Below are 20,931 nucleotides of genomic sequence, written 5' to 3'. Positions count from 1 at the left end.
GTCTGAAAATAGATTACTTCATAGTTTTTAGTGACAGTGGAATTGTTTCAAAATTTCGACAACACGAATAGTGGCAATCTTTTTTGTAAATTGCGTTTTTTCAATTTTTGTTGAAAATATATGCCTTCTGTATACTTTTTTCTTGCCTCAGTGAAAAGGTAGCACCCTCTAGGTGTTCATAGTATGTTGGTGCCTAGTTTGATTTCAAATTTTCCATTAATGTCAAAATTTTTGTCATTTTCCATATTTATGAAAAAAGAAGCCGCTAATTTTTTTCAAGGTTTCAAATTGTTTACTGGATGGCCTCTGGAGACAATGAATTGGTTTTGAAGATATTCATATCATATACTGTAGCAACGTTTCTCTAAATTTTGCAATGTTTTTCCAATTTTTCCAAATTCCATTGAAAATTTTTTACGTCTTGCAGATAGATTACTGAACAAACTCAATTGAAGAAAAAAGAACGTTGTTTTGAACCTTTTAATATTGCAAAATTCAAATTTTTAATTTTGCAATTTTTGTTTTTTTAATAGATTTTTTTAACTTAGCTCTAGAGTTTTTCTATTTTTTTGTGGCCGAAAAACCCCCTTCAGGAGCGTCAAGTCCTTCCCTTGGTTCTTGGTGCGTGGGTTATTGGGTATGTATAAATAAATGGATCAAATTTGGCCTCCAGGGTAAAAGCTTCAAGAGTTTCTTCAATGAGTATATTTATGATTAGTTTGATTATTGTTTTTTCTCAACTTTTGATATTGGTTGTATTCTTGGCTGACAATGCTTACTTGATATGCTGGTGGAGGAGTGCAACTCTCTCTGACGCCAGCAAAACTCCTCTAGAGTCTGAAAATAGATTACTTCATAGTTTTTAGTGACAGTGGAATCGTTTCAAAATTTCGACAACACGAATAGTGGCAAACTTTTTTGTAAATTGCGTTTTTTCAATTTTGTTTTGAAAATATATGCCTTCCGTATACTTTTTTCTTGCCTCAGTGAAAAGGTAGCACCCTCTAGGTGTTCATAGTATGTTGGTGCCTGGTTTGATTTCAAATTTTCCATTAATGTCAAAATTTTTATCATTTTCCATATTTATGAAAAAAGAAGCCGCTAAATTTTTTCAAGGTTTCAAATTGTTTACTGGATGGCCTCTGGAGACAATGAATTGGTTTTGAAGATATTCATATCATATACTGTAGCAACGTTTCTCTAAATTTTGCAATGTTTTTCCAATTTTTCCAAATTCCATTGAAAATTTTTTACGTCTTGCAGATAGATTACTGAACAAACTCAATTGAAGAAAAAAGAACGTTGTTTTGAACCTTTTAATATTGCAAAATTCAAATTTTTAATTTTGCAATTTTTGTTTTTTTAATAGATTTTTTTAACTTAGCTCTAGAGTTTTTCTATTTTTTTGTGGCCGAAAAACCCCCATCAGGAGCGTCAAGTCCTTCCCTTGGTTCTTGATGCGTGGGTTATTGGGTATGTATAAATAAATGGATCAAATTTGGCCTCCAGGGTAAAAGCTTCAAGAGTTTCTTCAATTTTTTATATTTTTAATTAGTTTGAATTTTTTCGTTTCTGAAATTCGACATTGGTTGTATTCTTGGCTGGCAATATTTACTTGATCTGCTGGTGGAATACAATAATTCTTTGTTTTCCATTCACGTTTATCAACTGTGGTCGAAAATTTGTTTCCTCTAAATTATTAGTATGTGAACGGAAACGAAGGTTGATCTCAGTCAAATTTCTCATGCTGTCAAAACCAATAAAAAATCAGTAATTTTTTAAAATCAGTTTCTATGGATAATTTGTCTTCGGACAATCATCATTTAATTGAACTCATCATATGTATCTTGGATTGCTATATACAAGTTTATAAGGATTTTAAGGACATAGTGGTTTTGATTACCAAAAAATTTATATTCTAACTCGCTTTTGGCTAATTTAATCTGAGAATCAGTCAAATGAAATTTTTTTTTCAACTTTAAACCGATTATGAAATGTTGAAATCTGTTTAAATTACAAACAATTTTGTTTTATAATACAAGTAAAAATGCTTGATTCTATTGGCGGCAATTTGTGATTAGAAAGCGATTGCAATAATGTTCAAATTTTTGCGCTGCGGAACTTTTTTTGTCAACTGGTACATTTTGTTTCCGCATAGAGTTGATCCAAAATTAGGTACCATTAAGATATCTCACAAAAATATCTGGTCTATGAACCTCTAGAACCAATATAATTTTTGAACCTTCAATATAGGTTTTCAGGGCCAGAGTTTTGGTCGCCAGAAATAATGACAAAAGCTTTTTTTTCGTTTTATAATAAAAGTGACACGACGCTTCATGTTGATAGAAGTTCATGAATAGAACATATATAGAAGTTCATTAAAATGTTTTCATGAAGATATTTTCTATGTTTTCTTTATATAACTTTTGCGTGTTCTTTTCTAGATAGTGATTGATTTTTATACCAATTCAAATCATTTTATACACAGTATGCCGAATAGTTATAACTTTAATGACTCAATTTCAGTAACGAGCACGTGTTATCATATACTGGTTAACAGTTTCTGGTTTTCTCTTTTTCACTGATGTTTATTGCTTTTGAAGTTTCTGTGTTACAGATAAGAATGTTTCTGCGCTTTCTAAAGGTTATTAATCAGCACTTTAAAATATTTTCGGCCACCTTGTTTGTGAACCAATTGTAGTAAAATTATTTATTGCGTTTGCTTGGTTTTGCTTTTACAAAAAATGAATTTTGTTTGCGCTTTTAACCTATTGATAATGATTACGATAACCAGTCCTGTGCGTTTTACTGTTACACCACTTGACAACATCTATCATTTTTTTGACACAGTTTAAAGCATCTGTCAATTCAGGCATAATTTAATTCTGGCAAGTGCTTGAATTTTTTGTTTCGGGTGTTCAGCTTATGCCATGACAGTCAGCAAGTTTGCACAACAACTTTTCATGGTCTTTCCCATCAAACCGCCGCGCCTCTTTAGTGCGCACAGAACGTACAGTTCCCCCTCCGGCAATCGTGGTTAATATACCAAAATGGGGGGGGGGGGGTGATGAATTTCTATAAAGATGTAAGATTAGAGGGTAATCAGGGGAAATTTTTTAGCCGATTCCCGTCAAAAGTCTTACATTATTATTTTTGTTTTTTTTTGGGGGGGGGGAGTAATGGGGGTTAAGGGTGATAGGGCGAAATCGAACTGCCTCCGGGGATAGAAGTTGTGGATTCAAGGCTGTCACTCTTCGACTCTGGAGTGGAGCTGTCAAGGAGGTTAAAATGATGCAAGAGTAAGGGGTAATGGGGGGTAAATCGATGCAAGATTATGGGGGTGAGGGGTCCATTACAACCTCACTCTTGCCTTGTTTTACCACATATTACCCTCTACTCTTGCATCGTTTTACCCTCCCCCCATTACTCCCTCACTCTTGCATCATTTTAACCTCCTTGGCAGCCCCACTATATAGTCGCAGAGTGATAGCCTTGAACCTCACAACCCACTCCCCTTATCTTAAATCGCTTTACCTCCTAAAATTGTCCCAAAATTTTTCATCTCTCGTTTTACCCTCTTAACCTTACCATCTAATCTTTCCTCTTTTTGGGGTATAAAGTCTAAAAATTCCCCTCACTCCTCATTACTTCCTTTATCTTACATCGTTTTGCCTCCCTAAAACTAGCCCCTAATCTACAATCTTTTCTAAACGTTAATTGGGGGGCCAAATCTAACAATTGGCCCTTAATCCTTATTACTCTCCTAATCTGACATCGTTTTAAGCAATAAAAATTACCCCCTTATCTGGTATCTTTTTGTGAGGTAATTTTTTTAGGGGGGATAAATCTAACAGTTCCCCATCCTACTCCCCACTACCAACTAAAATTACATCGTTTTTCCACCTTATTTTTACCCTCTATTTTAACATCTTTTTGGACGGTAATTTTTGGGGGGTTAAAATCTAAAAAATCCTCTCATTACACACCACTACTCCTAACATTAAAAAATTTTAACCCCATTAAATTACCCTTTAATTGTATAACCTTTTGGGGGGATAATGTGGAATAATTCCCTCGCACTCCCCATTACCTGCTTTATTTTACTCCGTTTTACCCCCTAATCTTACCCCCTAAAATTATATCTTTTTGGATGGTAGTTTTTGGGTGTAAAATCTAAAAATCCCTCTCCAGATTGCCCTCTAAAATTACCTACAAATCTGAAATCTGTTTGGGGTAATTTCTGAAAATTTCCCCCGTAACCCCCCCCCCCCTCCATTACACCCTAATCTTACATAGCTTTATCGCCTCTAGACAATTACCCCGTAATTTTATATCAGTTTGGGGGGAGGGGATAATTTTGACAAATTTTTCTACTGCAAGCACACTAGTTTACAACTTTGAAGCTCTGGTTAGAAGCAAAATAATCGGTGATTTTTTTGGTGAATTAATTCCCCGTTCTCCTTGTAATCTCACAACAGTTCGAAAAGCGACATTAAAAGAATATTCCAACATTAGAATAAGACAGAGTTGAGAAACCATGATTCAATTTTGAAGTCATCTGACACTAAACTCCAGGCATCCAATGTCTGGAGTTTTACTGTCAGAATTTGCTGTCAAATTCGGTGACACCAGAATCTGCCAAATACTTTCATTAGTTAATAAGAGAAACGCACTAATAAATAAAACAATTTTTAACTATAGAGGTAAAGATCAGAGGTAAAACCGGCGATGGACATCAGAAGCACTCGCAATTGTTTCAATACACATCACTATTTAAAAAAAGTTTTATTTTGCTGTATTTTTCATTTTTGAATCGCACGAATAAATAGATCAATTTTTAATTAAAGATGTAAAGATCCAAAGGAAAACCGGTCATGGGCATCAGAATCACTCGCAATTGGTTCAATACTTGTCACTATTTTTAAAAACAAATGTTTTATTTTGCTGCATATTTCATTCTTGAACCGCACTAATAAATAGACCAATTTTCAATTATAGATGTAGCCATTAAAAGTAAAGCCGGTCATGGGCATCAGAATCACTCTCAATTGGTTCAATATATGTCACTATTTTTTTAAATAATTGTTTTATTTTACTGCATTTTTCATCTTTGACTGGCACTAATAATTAGATCAATTATTAACTATAGATGTAAAGATCAAATGTAAAACCGGTCATGGAGATCAGAATTACTCGCAATTGGTTCAATACATATCACTATTCTTTTAAAAAATGTTTTATTTTGCTGCTTTTTTCATTTTTGGTTCACATAATTGGAAAATTTCGTGAAGCACATTTTCATGTGAGTCTTTTTAGTTCATTTTCCTTCACAAGAAAAGATTAGTGATTGCTGCTGTTTTTAGCAGTTTTAATCTCAAATTGGAGAGAGCATGTCTGCTTTAGAATTCATTCATTTTCGCAAAGCGAAAATTTTGGCTTCGTAATCGATTAATTGTGTTATTTTTTGACATAGTTAATTTAATGTTAATTTAACATCTGGAAAACAGCTGGTTTTTTTGACAAAAAACGAAAAAAAATGTTGACAATGAAGAGATTTGAGTAAATTTCATATGAACTTATATGCGGGCAGGCCAAATTTTTAATTATTTAGTAGCAAGTTTTGAATTTGACACACGATGCGCTGTCCTACGAACACTATCTGATTAGATACATCAACTTAGATTTTTCAATGATACTAGTCAGTATTTTTTGATAAAAACGAAAAGAAATCCTTGGAAATTCATACAAATGCGGTAACTGAGATCTAATAATTGGTTGGTTTACAAAATGTATGTAAAAGTAAGCATGATGATGACATAGTGCGACGAAAATTGCAATCATAAAAAAAAAGATTTTTGAAACAAGAACTGACTAGAATACAATATTAAAAAGAATTGCTCAGATTTATCAAGAATTTGCAGGAAACATTAAGAGATAACAGGAAAACCAGCTACAATCTAGGCTGGCAGTATTGTTTTCAGTAGTGTTTCATTGTATTATTTGGATGATAATAGTAAAATTGGCGCTTCTTGCAGACTTTTAAAAGGTTTACGCTTATTGTAATTTCTCTACATCGGCTTGTCCTGTGGCTTCCAAGATTTGATTAGGTATTTATTCTGTTGAAAAATAAACCGTTTGTGATTTGAACATTATAAAGACAATGCAACCATCATTTTTCCTATAGGCAAAGTAGAGATCATTATGATATAAAATAACGACGAAAAAGTGATCACTTTTTACATAAACATAATTACGGAAAAAAGATCATTCCTCACAAAAAATTAACGATGAAAAAACGATCATTTCTTACATAAAAATAACAATGAAAAAACGATCATTTCTTACATAAAAATAACGACGATATAACGAACAAAACGCCGATTAATACGTAAGGGCTTTGATCATTTCTGTCTAAGGTAAACGATTAAAAAACGACGAATTCTTACAAGTGAAAGACAAAATTGCTCAACCAGGGATGAGCACATGTCACTGTGATGATTGAATTGAGAAGTTGTTATTCAAAATTGTTCAGTTTAAAACAAAATCTGTTCAGTAAGAAGTTTTGATAATCTCTAAATTTTTCGTTGATGCACCCTAAAAATTACTGAATGAAATGACTGTTCCTAAATTTGTTCATCGCTTGATCCAATGGCGCTAAATTGTTGTTCTGTTGCTGGTTCCATAGATTAGAACACAATAACTCACAACTGGCTGGATATACATCTTGTATTTTAATAAAAGTGGCTTTACCTTTAGAAACGAGTGGTTTTTTTGCTATTTTTTTGGTCATTATTTATACTCATTTTCATTTTCATTGATGACAGTTTACACTGTAAAAATTCAACTAAATGATGGGTTCGAAAAGTAATTAGAAAACTTTTGATACTTTCTTAAGATTACTGTGACGTGAACAATTTTTTTGTCACATACGGTGCTAACTTTGAGTGAACAGAAATTAAATTTCTGTAAGGCTATGTTGTAATTCTTTCCGTTTCTCCTGTATGATCTCAATTTTGCTTTTTAAACTGGGATTTATCTAATCTAAGGGCGTTGTGGTTTACAACAACATTTTTATTAAAAAGGATTTTTCTATTAATCCCATCAATGTCAAACAACACTATTTTTTTCTTGCTCCAGCAACTTGTATTAGTTTACTGCGAGGATGCTACTTTCATAGTTCAAAACGTTGGTTGCAGTTGGTAAACACAGTGTTAATTTTTCTCTTAAAATGATAATAATTTCGGCTTTTGCGTAGTCGCAGTGAAACAGCCTTAGGCCTCAGCGGCCTGTTCTCAGCTGCCTTAGTTTTCATTTTGTTTGCATTTTTTCATGTGTTGGTTGACATGTATTCTTGCCATATTTTGAATCATCGTTTGAAAACAGTCTCTGGGGTTTTTGTTCTGAGGTTGTGATATTTTCATTGGGTCGATATAAGAAAGAGGGATCAAGTGCCCTGTTGATTTCTTCTTTCGTTTTATCACATATTTTTTGTATTGTGAACTTTCATTCTTAGTCGAACCATTGCGCTGATTTCTGATCCCAATTGTAAAAAGAGTTACCACAAAAGGCACCCCCAATGCTTTTTGGTTGTATTTGCACTCCAACTTACGACTGGTAATTTTCAAAAAATTCTGAAATCTGAGACGCTTCCTTGATTTTCAAAACTTCAAGTTGTAAACTAAACTTGTTTTTTTTTGGATGAACCGACCAATGCACTTTGTATCGTGGATAAGTATTTTAACAATCAAAATGTCATCAACAGGTCTTTTAGGATCAGTTGCATTAATGTTGCATTAGAAAAAAGTTCACCTGGACTAAATACTTCAATTAAAAGATTCAACAGAATATTTTCAATCAAAATTTGTCAGAAGAAATTGTTGCTCAAAAAAACTGATGCAGCAATTGAAGCTGATATATTTTTTGTGTGGTGTGTTTAGTTTAAAATATGCTCCGCTATCATTAACACATACTACAAAATATGCTGTCATATATATATATATATATATATATATATATATATATATATATATATATATATATATAATGCCAGGGAAATAATGTTACATCCAGATATAACCAAGCGTCAAACGTAAACCCCGCAGCCACTGGTTATCTATTTGATTTAAAAATTTTCGGTCGCTTATTGGGAAGCACACCGTTAATTAAGGTTTGACTGATTTCAGCAAGTTCTGTGATTATCTGCGCAATTACTAGATATGAAAATTTCATTGACTCTAAATTTGAATTTACTATTTGATTTTACCTTTTAATTATTATCTTCGATGTGATTTAAAGATCACCAAGAATCAAGTTTAAATTTATATGCATTATGAAAAAATTCGCTCAATTTTTTATCTTCTTATGTGCTTTGATTGCTTTTCTGCATCTGCTCTACGGCCGTAAGTAACTTTCTTTGATTCCCCAAATTCATTAAAATTAGCTTACTTACTTTGGTTCAAAAACTAAACAAGTTAGACTCAAACTCATTGAGGAGATCATACTTATTGAAAAAAAGGTACATTCTAAAATTTCATCTTCTTGAGGCTAGACTAAAAGTATCTTAACTCAAAACCTGCTATTGAAGTTTATAATCTTTGTTAATCCCTGCCAATCAGCATTACACCTGTTCCAGTAAAACAAAATAATATTGGGAAAGCATGCATTAGAAGTTGCGAATGCATATTACTCACTCTTTGAACAATTCTAGTTAAGTGATACAATTTTCAATGAATAAGCGAAACTTTTTTCAGAAACATGTAAACTCAAATATCCGAGTCAAGATCCTCCACATTTGATTTCAATGTCTTCCTACTTCTTACGGATTACACAACGCTATTCTAAACCAGAGTCTTGCAAGATGACATTTCTAAGTAGAAAAAAACTTTTGTCGATACTCTTTCGTGCAAGATAAACGTCTAACATTAAAAAGTGCATCCATGACATTATTTTTTGGAAAAAAAATTGCAGATGCTTAACGCTAAAAATTGCAGTTTGCCCGAATTTTTGTTTGTTTGAAAATCAATCTTCTCTAGTAGAGTAATGCATGTTACACACTCTAGAAACATATCTGTTGCATTCACTGCGGGGAAATTGATTGGAAAAAATTCCAAGGTATGAAAAAAAAGAACATCCTAACTTTGATTATTGTAGAAACACTTTTACTTCCAACACTTTGATTTTTCCTCTAATTGCTTTCTGACACCAATTATAAAGTATTCTTCTCGTGGTCTTACTAGGTTTTGCAGATAATTTACCAATAGTGTCAAATTTCCATCAAAAAATTATCAAAATTTCCGCCAAAAAATATTGCAGAAAACGAAATTTTTTAAACTTTTTTCTTATTCCATATTTTGAGAAAGAACATTTTTTCCAAATGTTGGATATCGGTAAATAGTAATTTTTCAAGTCACCAGTTCATTGTTTAATGTTTTAATAAACAAAACATATACTTCAGTAACTTCAGAAAAAAAGAAATCTAAAACAAAAAAAACGCTTCAAATCTCGAGTCATTTTTACATTTTCTACATGAGTTTTAATATGTTATAGCACATGCTCTTTGACTGGGGCAGGAGTTTTGTGGATAGTTCTGGTGGACAAACACGGAACATGTCTAAAGAAGTTCCCGTTGACAATGAGCCATCTCTGAAATAGTTACCAAAATTGTCGAGATTCGTGGACTATCTGATGTGCTCATTGTCGAAAACGGAGTGAACTAATTCAAATAGCTAAATGACATAGAAAAATTAAGACGAATGAAATAATAATATAGCACCGTAAAACAAAGAAAAATAACTAAAGCCTCAAAAAAGGGAGAAATTTTAATCAAATTTCATGAAATTCCAAGTGTCCCAACCCGTTGTTGTTGGGCCTAGAAAATCAGGCTTCCAAAAGTTGTCCCCCAGTTGAAGTTCTAGTCCGAATTTTACAATACTCAGGACCACTATTTTATTTTATTCTTATGGCTTCTGATGAGTTTACAATGATCGTTTTGCTGGTTCAAACATTTGTTTGCAGGTGTTTTTTTTTTCAAAACAACGTCATTCTTAGATTGAAATTAACTGACAAGATCACGTGGTTTTTCAGCAACATTTTGTAGTGGCCACGAGTAAAAGTGGAGAAGTTCCTTTCTTTGAATCTTCAATAGTTCGAGCCAATTTTACACTTTCTGCATGAATTTTAATGTGCATTTGCACATGATCTGTGAGTAGGGCAGGTGTATTATGGATTCTTACTTCCGATGGAAAAAACGAACATATCAAAAGTGTCCCTTTTAACAATGAGCTATCTTTGAAAAAGTTGGCAAAGTTATTCAGATTCCTGAGCAATCTGATGTGCTCACTGTTGAAAAACTGAGGGAAAAATTGCTAAAGGTATAGAACTTTGGCAAATAAACTTTTTTTGAACTTTCCTGATTTCGCTTGTAATTATTGAGAGCAATATACCCTCTGAATAAAAACTCCATTGAAAAAAATATCATTAATGCGGACGTAAAAAATACAGAGAAGTCAGACTGAGTCCAAATTTTAAGCTGATAAGGACAAAATGAGGAAACCTATGAATAAAATAACATGAGTATATCAAAATATTTATTTTTGTACCCAGAACTTTATGGGAACATAAGCACAGTGTGACTGCTATGGTGTGTCCTCGTGATAGAAAATTTCATTGCCAACGCAGCAGTACATCACATAAAGGGAAATTCATGATTTTTTTGTTTTGCAAAGTGGATGCCATTAGCTAATCGTCATTTGTGTTAATTTTTGACAAAGAAAGGAATAATCGGAACATAATTCGGGCAACGGGGTTGCCAATAGCTTGTCAGATCTAAAATTATCTTGTGTGCGATGCAATTTTTGGACATAAGCTGACCCAGTACAAAAATTACCGTAGCCACATTTTTCAGAGTACTGATCTTTGTTTATTCAGCTTCTTTTCTCTCCAGATGCTCATTAACGGGGCCTCGATATTGTTTCAGCTTCTGAAAAACTTTACAACAACCTTGAAACATTTTTGCGGCTGTCAAGCTATTTGTGTACATGTGTTTTTCTAAAATAAAATCAACATCAGCGTTAGGTTTTTAAAATTGCTATAGTTAAGCGACTTCATAATTTCCTGTTCAGCAGAGCCTAAAACCCAAGTGATTCTGGAGTTTTTTATATTGCAAGATCTGATAAGATGCTGGACAGAACTTTTCATCGTGTAAGAGATTACGTGGTCTTTCACGATAAAAATTCTGCCCTACATAATCGTGTAGCATCTTATAAGATAATATGTCAGTTTTGCTGAATAGTTATATCATAAGATCTGATAAATGTCTTATCAGATCTTACACAATAAAAGTTCAAGTAGGGCAAAATTTTTATCGTGCAAGATCTCATAAGTCATTTTTCAGTGATTTCAATGTTACCGTAAAACGTATTCAAGTTACTATAAAAGTAAGAAATGATCGGCCAAATAACCAAATTGAAACAAAACAGGCGGCAGTTTGAAGGCAGTTTTGTTTTGAGTCTCAACTAGGTACCATGGCCGAACTTAACAGTCCAAGAAATTTTTGGTCTGTAAAAAAATGATCAGCCTTGTTGGATAATCACCGCTTCAGAAAAAGCCCCTGATACTCTAATAATCTTTTTCACAATATCTTATAAGTCTCAGAAGACAAAAAAGAAGAATTGTTTTGTTGCTGGCACACTTATGAGTTGCATGCTGTAGCTTTTTGGCTACCACTTGAAAGAAACTCTGAATTGTCTTCAATTTGAAAAATGTGCCATACTTAAAGAATGTTTGTCGTATAAGATCTGGTAAAAGTTCACTTTTATCTTGTAAGATCTTGTAAGGAAAGACTTAAAATATATATGGTTTTAGAACTGACAAATTTTTTTACAAAGTTTTAATCAAGCGATGCATAATCTTTTAAGGATTTGCAAGACACTTTTGTGAGAGATGTGTAAACTCTCACACAATAAAAATTCTCAAACGTCTGGGGAATGGTCAAAAAATGAGGTTTTTTTGCTCAGTTTATGCAATTTCAGAGCTATGAGGAACGATTTTTTTCTGTTCATGACTGAAGGCAGTAGATGAAAAATAAAATAGCAGCTGTCATAATCCCCGAACTTTCCCTTTTTTATAAAAAAAATTAACTCAAAATTGTTTACAAGTCTGATATCTTTCCTGCTCTTATATTCTATGGATCCAGTACTTCTTTTAATTTTCCTAAAAAACTCGAAATAAAGCTCAGTTGTGTACGAAATCTATTCTAATTGGTTGTTACTGTACATTTTGTTAATGGCTTCTTTGAAAAAAATGGTTTTACTTGGTCTTTAGTCGTCTAACAATGAAAGAAATGGATAGTTTGCAAAAATATACTCAAAGATGAGCATGACTACCAACAATAGCTCCAGCTCCGAAAACTTGTGTTCAAAACTAAATAAATGACTCCCCCTAACACCCCCTCCCCCTACACCAGACTACTGAACGTTAAAAAAACGACTTGTAAGAAACCATTTTGTTGTTAAAACTAGTTTTTCATGTTGTTTAACCTTCCACCATATAAAACGGCCACAAGAAATTGTCTTCTATTAGTATGAGATTGATCCAAATCGTAAAATAATGTATTTTCTCAGTTGATGTTCTACAAATCGGTGATTAAACTGTCGCCTTGTTTTTAGAAGCGGGACCGAAATACGACTTTACGAGAATATGGAGCCAATCCTCACTGACCGATTTTCACTTGGAAAACAATCGAACGAGAACAGAAACTACAAACGTGAACGTCAGTGTTCTGGTTTACACTTTTGAAAACGTTTTCAAAGACGGTTTGAGAGATTTGATGTTCGAGGGAAATTTGCGACAGGAGTGCAACCTTCAGTTTGACTGTATCTTTAAACAGCAATTTAAGCACAGAGTCTCTGAAATTTTGTTCTACTCCATGGACGCAGTTCTTGTCGGAAACTCAGCAGTGAATCGCCTAAGGGAATATTAATTTTTTCCTTCTCTACCTACTCCCCAATGGTGTCCCGCTTTTTCACCCCTATTCATTTAACCCCCTATCATTTAACCCCGATTTATTCACCCCTGTATCATTTAACCCCGCTATCTTTTAACCCCTCCATCATTTCACCCCGATTTTAATCTTTCTATAAAATAAGGATTGTAATCATTTGGCCATGCCTCAGCGGCCCGTGGGACTTGATATGAAACTATCGCAACCAAACGTGGGATTAAGTTATCTACTTAATTGTGACAAAAAATGCCTTTAATGTCGACTCCTCGTTTTAAATGATAGAGGGGTTAAAATATGCGGAGTTAAATGAATCGGGGTGAAAAGAAGTAGAACCGACAAATATTCCCGAGGTTTGGAATACATCAAAACCGATGCTTAACCCCAAATAAATCAAAACACTCAAAAATAGGTATCAAATACTCGCAATCATATTTTTTTGTGTTTTGTAGACAAAATTTTGCCGTGGATGTGACTAAACTCAGTATTATTATCTGTTCTTATCTGTATAAATAAGCTTGAATATTATGAACGAAGAAATGGTTCCTTAACCATGCGTGAACTGTATAATTCGCGGTTTTTTCTTGGTTTTAACATACTTAATGGCCATGGCCATGCCTCAGCGGCCCGTGGGACTTGATATGAAACTATCACAACCGAATGTGGGATTAATTTATCCACTTAATTATAACAAAACATGCCTTTAATGTCAACTGCTAATTGGCGGGATGAAATGATAGAGGGGTGAATAAATCGGGGTTAAATGATTAGGGGTGAAAAGAAGTAGAACCCTCCCCAATTCCTCTTCCTCCTGGTAATTGGGTGGATGCAAATTATTTTGTTCCCATATTTGTGCATAAGTATGCAGGGGGGGGGGGGGATCCGGGATTAATTGTTTTTAAAATATAAAAAAAATCCGCTTCCTTAAAAAAGATAACTTCAAAGGCTTATCAAAACCGATGAACTGGCTGAGAAAATTTTACTTTACCGTTAAGTACCCATCACTTATCACCGGTTATTTATTGGTTTCATATCAACGCTTGTCTCAGCCTATCGATTTTTCATTTTTCGTTAGTTGATAGTGCACTGAACAGCGATGAAAAAACTATATATCGCATATTAGCGTGACATCGTTACACAATACTAATTATAACAAATTTGAAATTTTCTGGCGCATCATTTTTTTTCGAAATACTCTTGTGATGAGAATACAAAGATTTTACAAAAAAATCTACAAGCTCTACCAGAAAAGGCCAAATTCTTGAATCAAAATACCACGGTTCGAGTCTTGGTGAAGTTATGTTTTATTCGCAATTCTAGAGTTTTAAAAAAATTTCTTGAACGATATGATTTGCTAATGGTTAATATTCAAGTTTTGGTCAACCGTGTTGTTTATCTTTGTCTCTTTTTTTTGAAAAATTTCAGAATCATTACTTTTACCGTACTATCGCTGTACTTCTACCATTTTTGCAACATTTAGATAACGGTTTAAAGCATGGAATATACATTACGATACTCTAATCTCGAACAAAAACGAGCGTTCAACTCAATTTCACCAGATTTTTCTACCGTTGTTTAACCATCCAGCTCTATCAACCACCTTTGGTAGCCGTGGGGATAGGTAATGGGGGAAAAGATATTCAAATTCTTGCAAAAATCTGTCTAAAGGCTATTGTAGATTTGCTAAAACAATTCAAAATGTTGGAAGGTCTTAACATAATGATTGTTATTGAAACTTTTTCGGTCTGATTTCGAGGTGGCCTGCAAAAGTTTTTGCGATGTTTTGATTTCTACTGGTAATAAAGATATTTTTGGTGAAATGATCATAGTGACATTGCTTGCTTTCTCACTGTTGCCTCATTTAATAGGATTCTAAAAAAGATCAATGTGTTGTTTTCAGTTTCAGATATCAGATATATTGGTATCGTTGTAGTGCAATGCAATACTCAACATAACATGAACATGGTTTTTTATCAACAAACACTTATTCTGAGGTGATGAACAACTATGGATTTTGCTAGAACATTGCAAGCTAATTCAAGCATTTCAAAATCTAGCAGAATGATAGTCTTGGAAAGAATTAAATTTATTTCTGTTGTAAAAAATTAGTTTGAAACGGGATTCGGCAAAAAATTATTGTTTTAACTTTCATATTTTTCGTAAGGGTATTGAAAATATTGTTGTTTGAGTGTCATGCCAATAATTCTAATGTTCAAAATAACACTGTGGTACCAGTTTCAAACACGTTAGAAAGACCTAATTATTTGAGATATTTTAAAAATAAATAATTTAATGTTCTTTCAGTAGAAGTGCTGAAATTTAATGAGCAGTTTTTTGCTTAATCAACCACGTTCTGTTGCCAATTAATCCGAAAAAAAAGAGAAGAAACCATCTTTCTCTTGAATATTACGACTTGGTTTGATAAAACTCTAACCGATCCCTTTTGAGATCACTTGTACTGTTTTTGTGAGATTTTTATTTTTTTTTTGGAAATACGTTTCGTTAAAACAAAATTTCAAGGTGATATTACCCTTAGGACATGGCAGGTGGCTGATTCTGACAAACTTTTAAGAAGATTTCTCAGTTTTGTTTTATCGTTGTCATGTGTGCTACAAGGAACAAAAATAATTATACCGTAGAGAGTTAAAACCTTTATTCTGTTCAGAAAGACTTTCAACTCGACTAAAGACACAATATTCATCTTAAAACTGGATTGATAAGACAAATTTGGTAAAATGTAGTACGTCACCACGGTTCAAGGTACCTCACTACCCCATTTTTTTCATAGTAGAAGATTGCAGTTAATTTTATACAACTCAATTAGTTTTTATTTTTTTTTCTGTTATTTTGTTGTCAACGAAGCCTTCAGTACCAGCAGTTTTGTTATTTAAATGTATTTGATAGAAAAACCAAGCCAAAATGAAAAAAAACTGGTTTTTATTTCATCTAAGACTTTTATCGATTGAAACCAGATTTTGCCCTTTTTCTCTACCGCTGTGATCCCATATCTTCTTTATGTAAAAAATTTTTAGTTCATTTCATTTTTTTAACGTGGTGCCGTTTAGTGAATCATAAAAAAACATTTTGACATTCAAAATTAAAATTTTTTGAATACTCTAAGAATTCCATGATTCTTTCTTTTTTAAAATGATATTCAGATAACGAATTTTTAAAACTTTTCTGCCCTAACATTATACAGGAACCTACTGTTTCGAACAACCATTATGTGACCAAGTTTGTGACCCAACCAATTAGTTGTTTGTTTTATGTTTAATCAGTTTGTTCTATGTTTTTATGTTATTGACACTTCATTTAATCCAAGTTTTGACTGCTGTTACTTTCGAACTTTTCTATACATGTTTCCCCCTGTTGTTTCGAGCTTTTAAAAAAGTGATGTTTTTGACTTTTCTTATTCAAAAGACAGACAAAATGACAGACAAATTCTTTTTGATTCAAAAGACAGATAAAATGATAGTCCCCGAGTTTTTCAATTTAAACTCCGGGTGACCGGGTTGCAAACCTATATACGCTCAGTAATTTTTATTATTTATTAAACTATGGATACTTGAATGAGTGGCATAATCTTAAACAGATTTTCAAAATGAGCTAAGCTTAAAAAATTTATCGAATTAATATCTTCAATTTGATTTTTTATATATTTTCAGGTAGTTCTTACATGTTTTTTGGCAGTTTATATTTTAAAAAGTCAAAAAATCTGAAAAATTCAATGATTTTTTAGTTACTCTTAGCGTTTTATTAATACTTCATGCAGCTCTCTTACAAATTTGTCCAAACTCTGTGCACTTTCATTGCAGAACGTCTTTCTGTGAACGTCTTTCTTTTAAACGTCTAATGCCCATTTTATTTTCTTTAAAAAAACGCTGTACTTACACTTTTCGCTGCGTTTGGCACAAAAAGGGCAAAAATACTCCAATTTGTAAGCGAATGAATTTTTCTAATCTTAAAAAAGGAAGAATAGCGTATCATAGCTGATTTCCTTTTTGTTTTGCTGCATTTGATTGTTTTTTGCCATTTAAAGAAAATGACAGTTTTGTTGTTATGTATGATATGAAAGGAACATTCGAGCAAAATCGAGGTCGTGGAAATCAGGGGAAATTTAAACTTTATGTGTTAATTGAAATCTAAGATGACTAAAAAAATGTCATTTCGAACAATGCAATGATCCGTAAAATTAGTTAAGTTTCATCAAATCTGAAAAAACGTTAAAATTCATGCTAGAAATTTTCTCCAGAATGCTAGTGTTGTTTTGAAACGTACAGCTGCGCAATTTCAAAAAATTACCAAGAAAGGAAAATTTGAAATGAGTTCCCTGAAAGTGTTAAACTTCCAAGAAATATGCAAAGTAAAGTTCTCATTCTTTGTCTTTGCAGGCGGTGATTTTTTGCTGGCACATTCCACAATTTTAACTATAATTTAAATATAATATGCGCATATTCAGAGCAATTTTTAATCTGCAACATACAATTCCATTCACTGACACCGTGAGTTGGGAAAAATAGTCATAAATAACCAGATACACTCCGCTCCCGGTTCAAGATGCCAGCGTTAGAAATAGCCAAAAAAATGCATGAAATTTTTGATGCGAGGGTCGTGTTTGTTAAGATTTGCCGTTTTAACACCCAATGTTACCAGTTTATCCTGTTTTTCAGGACGAAAAGTCAAATATGTTGAAAACAAAGTTAGAATCGCTCAAAAAAAGAAAAGACCAAAGGACTTATATAATTGCTACAAGCTTCGTTTCAGATCAATTAATCAAAAAATCAGTTAAAAAGGCTTAACTTTGATTGAACCAGCTTAACTAGGGTTGCATAATTCCTAGTGGTAGTTTTGTACGCGTTCTTTTGCGTTCGTTGATATCAAACATAAAAACTGTCAAAAACGTTCAAAAACGGTCTTTTCCTAGACAAACTATCGGAAACGACATTCTAAAAAAACCGTTAGAAGCAATCATTTCCTAGATTTGCCTATCAAAAACGATCGAAAACAATCAAAAACAATCATTTCCTAGATTTACCGCTCAAAAACGATCGAAAGCAATCAAAAACAATAATTTCTTCAAGTTACCGATCAAAAACGGTCATTTCGCACACTAATTTCAACGTTTTTGATCGGTCTGGTCAACAGGGGTGAAATTTAAAATTATATTTTCACCGCTGTTCTACGCAAATCTTACACTTTTTCTCTGGAAAAACTCGACCCGGGATTGGGTGCTAAATTTCCGGGGTCTGTACGAGGGTGAAAAAATGAGAAGTTTATCTAACTGAATGAAATGCTAGTAATCGGTGTCATAGAACCTGAAGGAAATAATTCCATTTCTGTCACATCAGGAATGATATTAAAAAATTCAAAGGAGGCGTTAACTTCCGAAAAAGGGAACAAATATGGGCTATTTATTCCGAAGAGGCATCTAATGACATTCGGTCAACGGTGGAGTTTGAACGCGACCCTATTTTTAATCGTATGTTTAACTGGACGGTATTTTTATCCAGAAACGCTACAATTCACAAAAAATTTGTTCATATCTTCAAGAAAAATAAATCTGAAAATTCGTCGCAGAAGGAGGAAAAAAAGCTTTTTGAAAACAAGACTATGGATTTTTGCTGGCTGATTTCAAATTGCGGAAAAACTTTCTCTCATAAGAGATTCGAAATAGCGAACTCGTTGATTCCATTGTTACCCAGCAAAATTCATATTTGGGGCAAAGCTATCAGGCTCGGATGCGTAAAAGGTGGCCACCCAAATATAGTCGACCACGGTGAAACTTATGGAGCGGGTTTAAGTTATTACGACATACCTCAAAGTTACATTAAAGGTTGTAAATTCTACTTCGAGTTTGAAAATTCTAATTGTTCAGATTATATTACTGAAAAGTTCCTCAATTCGATCGAAGCTGGAGCAATTCCAATTGTGGTTGGCTGGTGGGATACGTACAGAGAATTGCTGCCTGGATCTTTTATTCACGTGAACGAATTCGCCAATGTTTCCCAATTAGCAGAACATTTAAAGGGACTGCTAACAGATGAAGCGAGGTTGAAGAAATACCACGAATGGAGAAAAGTTTATAGGTATGAACGCGCTGGGGTCAAAGCATCATGTGAATTCTGTCAGAAATTGAGGAAGTTAAAGTTATCCCAGATTGCAGGCGAACGGACGAATCCGTCTATTATACCAAATATGGTCAAAGAGTACAAAACACTTCAAAAATGTGCATCTTAAATTTAGTGCATTCTCTTTGTATATATAACACTCCTTCTGCAGTCAAATTGTACTTTTGGAATGTACTAACTGTAAATTACTTAGTTCATTGCTGACATGGTTCTAATTCAAGTCAGGAGTCTACTAATTGAGTCTACCGTCCCCCTCCTGTTCTTCAATTTCATCAATTGCTTCCGCCTTTTTCGTTTACTCAGGCAATTTGTCAACTCCCCTCTCATTGGTTGAGTAGCCCGGGTCGAGAAAAAATCGGAAAAATATTTAGGATAAGCGGCGAAAAATTAGTTTTTTTCGCCGCAAATTTCGTACATAATTTTGTGGTGAAATGCAGTGAATGCGGTGAAATTATGTAAGTTCACCACTAGAGTAAGCGGTGATCTCACAAAAATTCACCACAATTCACAGCTAAAATATGTAATTTCACCCCCTTACAAGGGTTCGATCTTCTGGCCTCCTGCATGTCATCCTCTTCTTCTTTCTCTCACTGCGCTTTCTCTCACTAACTTCCGGTATTTTTGTTTTGAATATAAATCAAATTCACTCTAGTTTCTGTAAAACATGCGCGTTGATTTTTTTTGTAAGATTTGCGATTTGTACCGGTGAAATTACATATTTTAGCGGTGAAATGTGGTACCACCAGAGAAAGAGGTGAATTTTTGTAAGTTCACCTTTTTCTTTGGTGGTGAAATTACATAAATTCACCGCATAGAAAAAGTGTCAAAAAGATGTAAGATTAAAGGGTAGTTTTAGTGGGAGCGTAAACAATTCCTCGCACACTCCCAATTAATTTCACCGCATTCTTTGCTGTTATCACAGTTTTAACAAGTTTTTACTTAGCGGTGAATTCATGTACGTTCACTATTAAATTGAGCGTTGAATTTATGTAATTTCACCACATTCACCGCTTATCTTACATAATTTTGACACTTTCAATTTCAGATTTCAAAACCCTCGAAGCAAAAATAGTTGAGACAGTTTTCCAGTTTATGTCATATAGTTTTATCAATCCTTTTTTGGAATTTTATTTGGGCTTTAAGTTTATGAAGAGGGCCAACATTTCTTAAAATAGTTGGCTTGAGTGTTGTTCATAATTGTCAGTTTCAAACATCAATGGTGAAAAAAAATTGTTTTGAGTAATTGAATTGTTGTAAATATGTGGGAGATAGCAAAGTGACGAGAATCGACACCGATTTTCATGGAGTTTGTTGAGTCTTCCCGGAGGTTGGTGGCAGAGCAAATCAGCGCTGAATCATTCTAAAGACATTCTGTTTTTTAGGATGGCCAGTACTCTGTTCATGTCACTATTTACACTGGCCAGTCCAATTATTGAGTGAAATTTACTTCATAAAAAAATGTTCAGCTTAACTACCGCCAACAAGGTGTGTTTTATATGCGATTCGAACTTCCGTGTGGGTACTTGTGACATTTAATTTGCGGAGCAAGTCGTAACCACTGAACTTAATCTGCTTTGTGGTAATTGCCTACAATCCAGCTTATATATAAATAGTGTGTATACTACTATATTAATTACCAGTTATAAGCAATAAAGTTATGACTTTCTTCTGCTCAGACTTAATTTTGGGATATGAGTAATTTTCAGACTATACAGGAGAAGTTTAGCCTGGGCGAACTTTATGACCTCAATATTATAGTAAGAAGAAATACTCCACATAAAGAAACTTAAAATACTCTGTAGATAC

The 20,931-nt window shown here is 33.5% G+C and overlaps 1 protein-coding gene across 3 annotated transcripts; it reads left to right on the top strand.

Moving 5' to 3' along the window:
• The first annotated feature begins 2,542 nt into the window (after positions 1-2,542).
• On the top strand, positions 2,543-19,410 carry LOC142353677 (alpha-(1,3)-fucosyltransferase fut-6-like). Of its 3 annotated transcripts, none has more exons than XM_075405986.1 (4): positions 2,543-2,644; positions 8,184-8,399; positions 12,666-12,964; positions 18,341-19,410. In XM_075405986.1, exons 2-4 carry the CDS (start codon positions 8,330-8,332, stop codon positions 19,232-19,234), a joined length of 1,263 nt encoding a protein of 420 aa, XP_075262101.1. In that variant the 5' UTR covers positions 2,543-2,644; positions 8,184-8,329; the 3' UTR covers positions 19,235-19,410. The 3 variants fall into 3 exon arrangements, with proteins under 3 accessions (XP_075262101.1, XP_075262100.1, XP_075262099.1); XM_075405985.1 differs by having other exon boundaries at positions 2,543-2,753; XM_075405984.1 differs by having other exon boundaries at positions 2,543-2,753; positions 8,168-8,399.
• Positions 19,411-20,931: the final 1,521 nt, after the last annotated feature.

The sequence above is a fragment of the Convolutriloba macropyga genome, chromosome 14, assembly GCF_964194025.1.
Source record: "Convolutriloba macropyga chromosome 14, txConMacr16.3, whole genome shotgun sequence".
Classification (NCBI taxonomy): Eukaryota; Metazoa; Xenacoelomorpha; order Acoela; family Convolutidae; genus Convolutriloba; species Convolutriloba macropyga.
The sequence above is the reverse complement of the archived record's forward strand: the minus strand, read 5'-3'. Positions and strand labels throughout refer to the sequence as shown.

Coding starts and splice junctions, on each gene's coding strand:
- LOC142353677 (XM_075405986.1), top strand. CDS start 8,330: ATGAAAAAATTCGCTCAATTTTTTATCTTCTTATGTGCTTTGATTGCT. Junction 8,400..12,665: donor TCTGCATCTGCTCTACGGCC/GTAAGTAACTTT, acceptor CCTTGTTTTTAG/AAGCGGGACCGAAATACGAC. Junction 12,965..18,340: donor GAAACTCAGCAGTGAATCGC/CTAAGGGAATAT, acceptor CATTTCTGTCAC/ATCAGGAATGATATTAAAAA.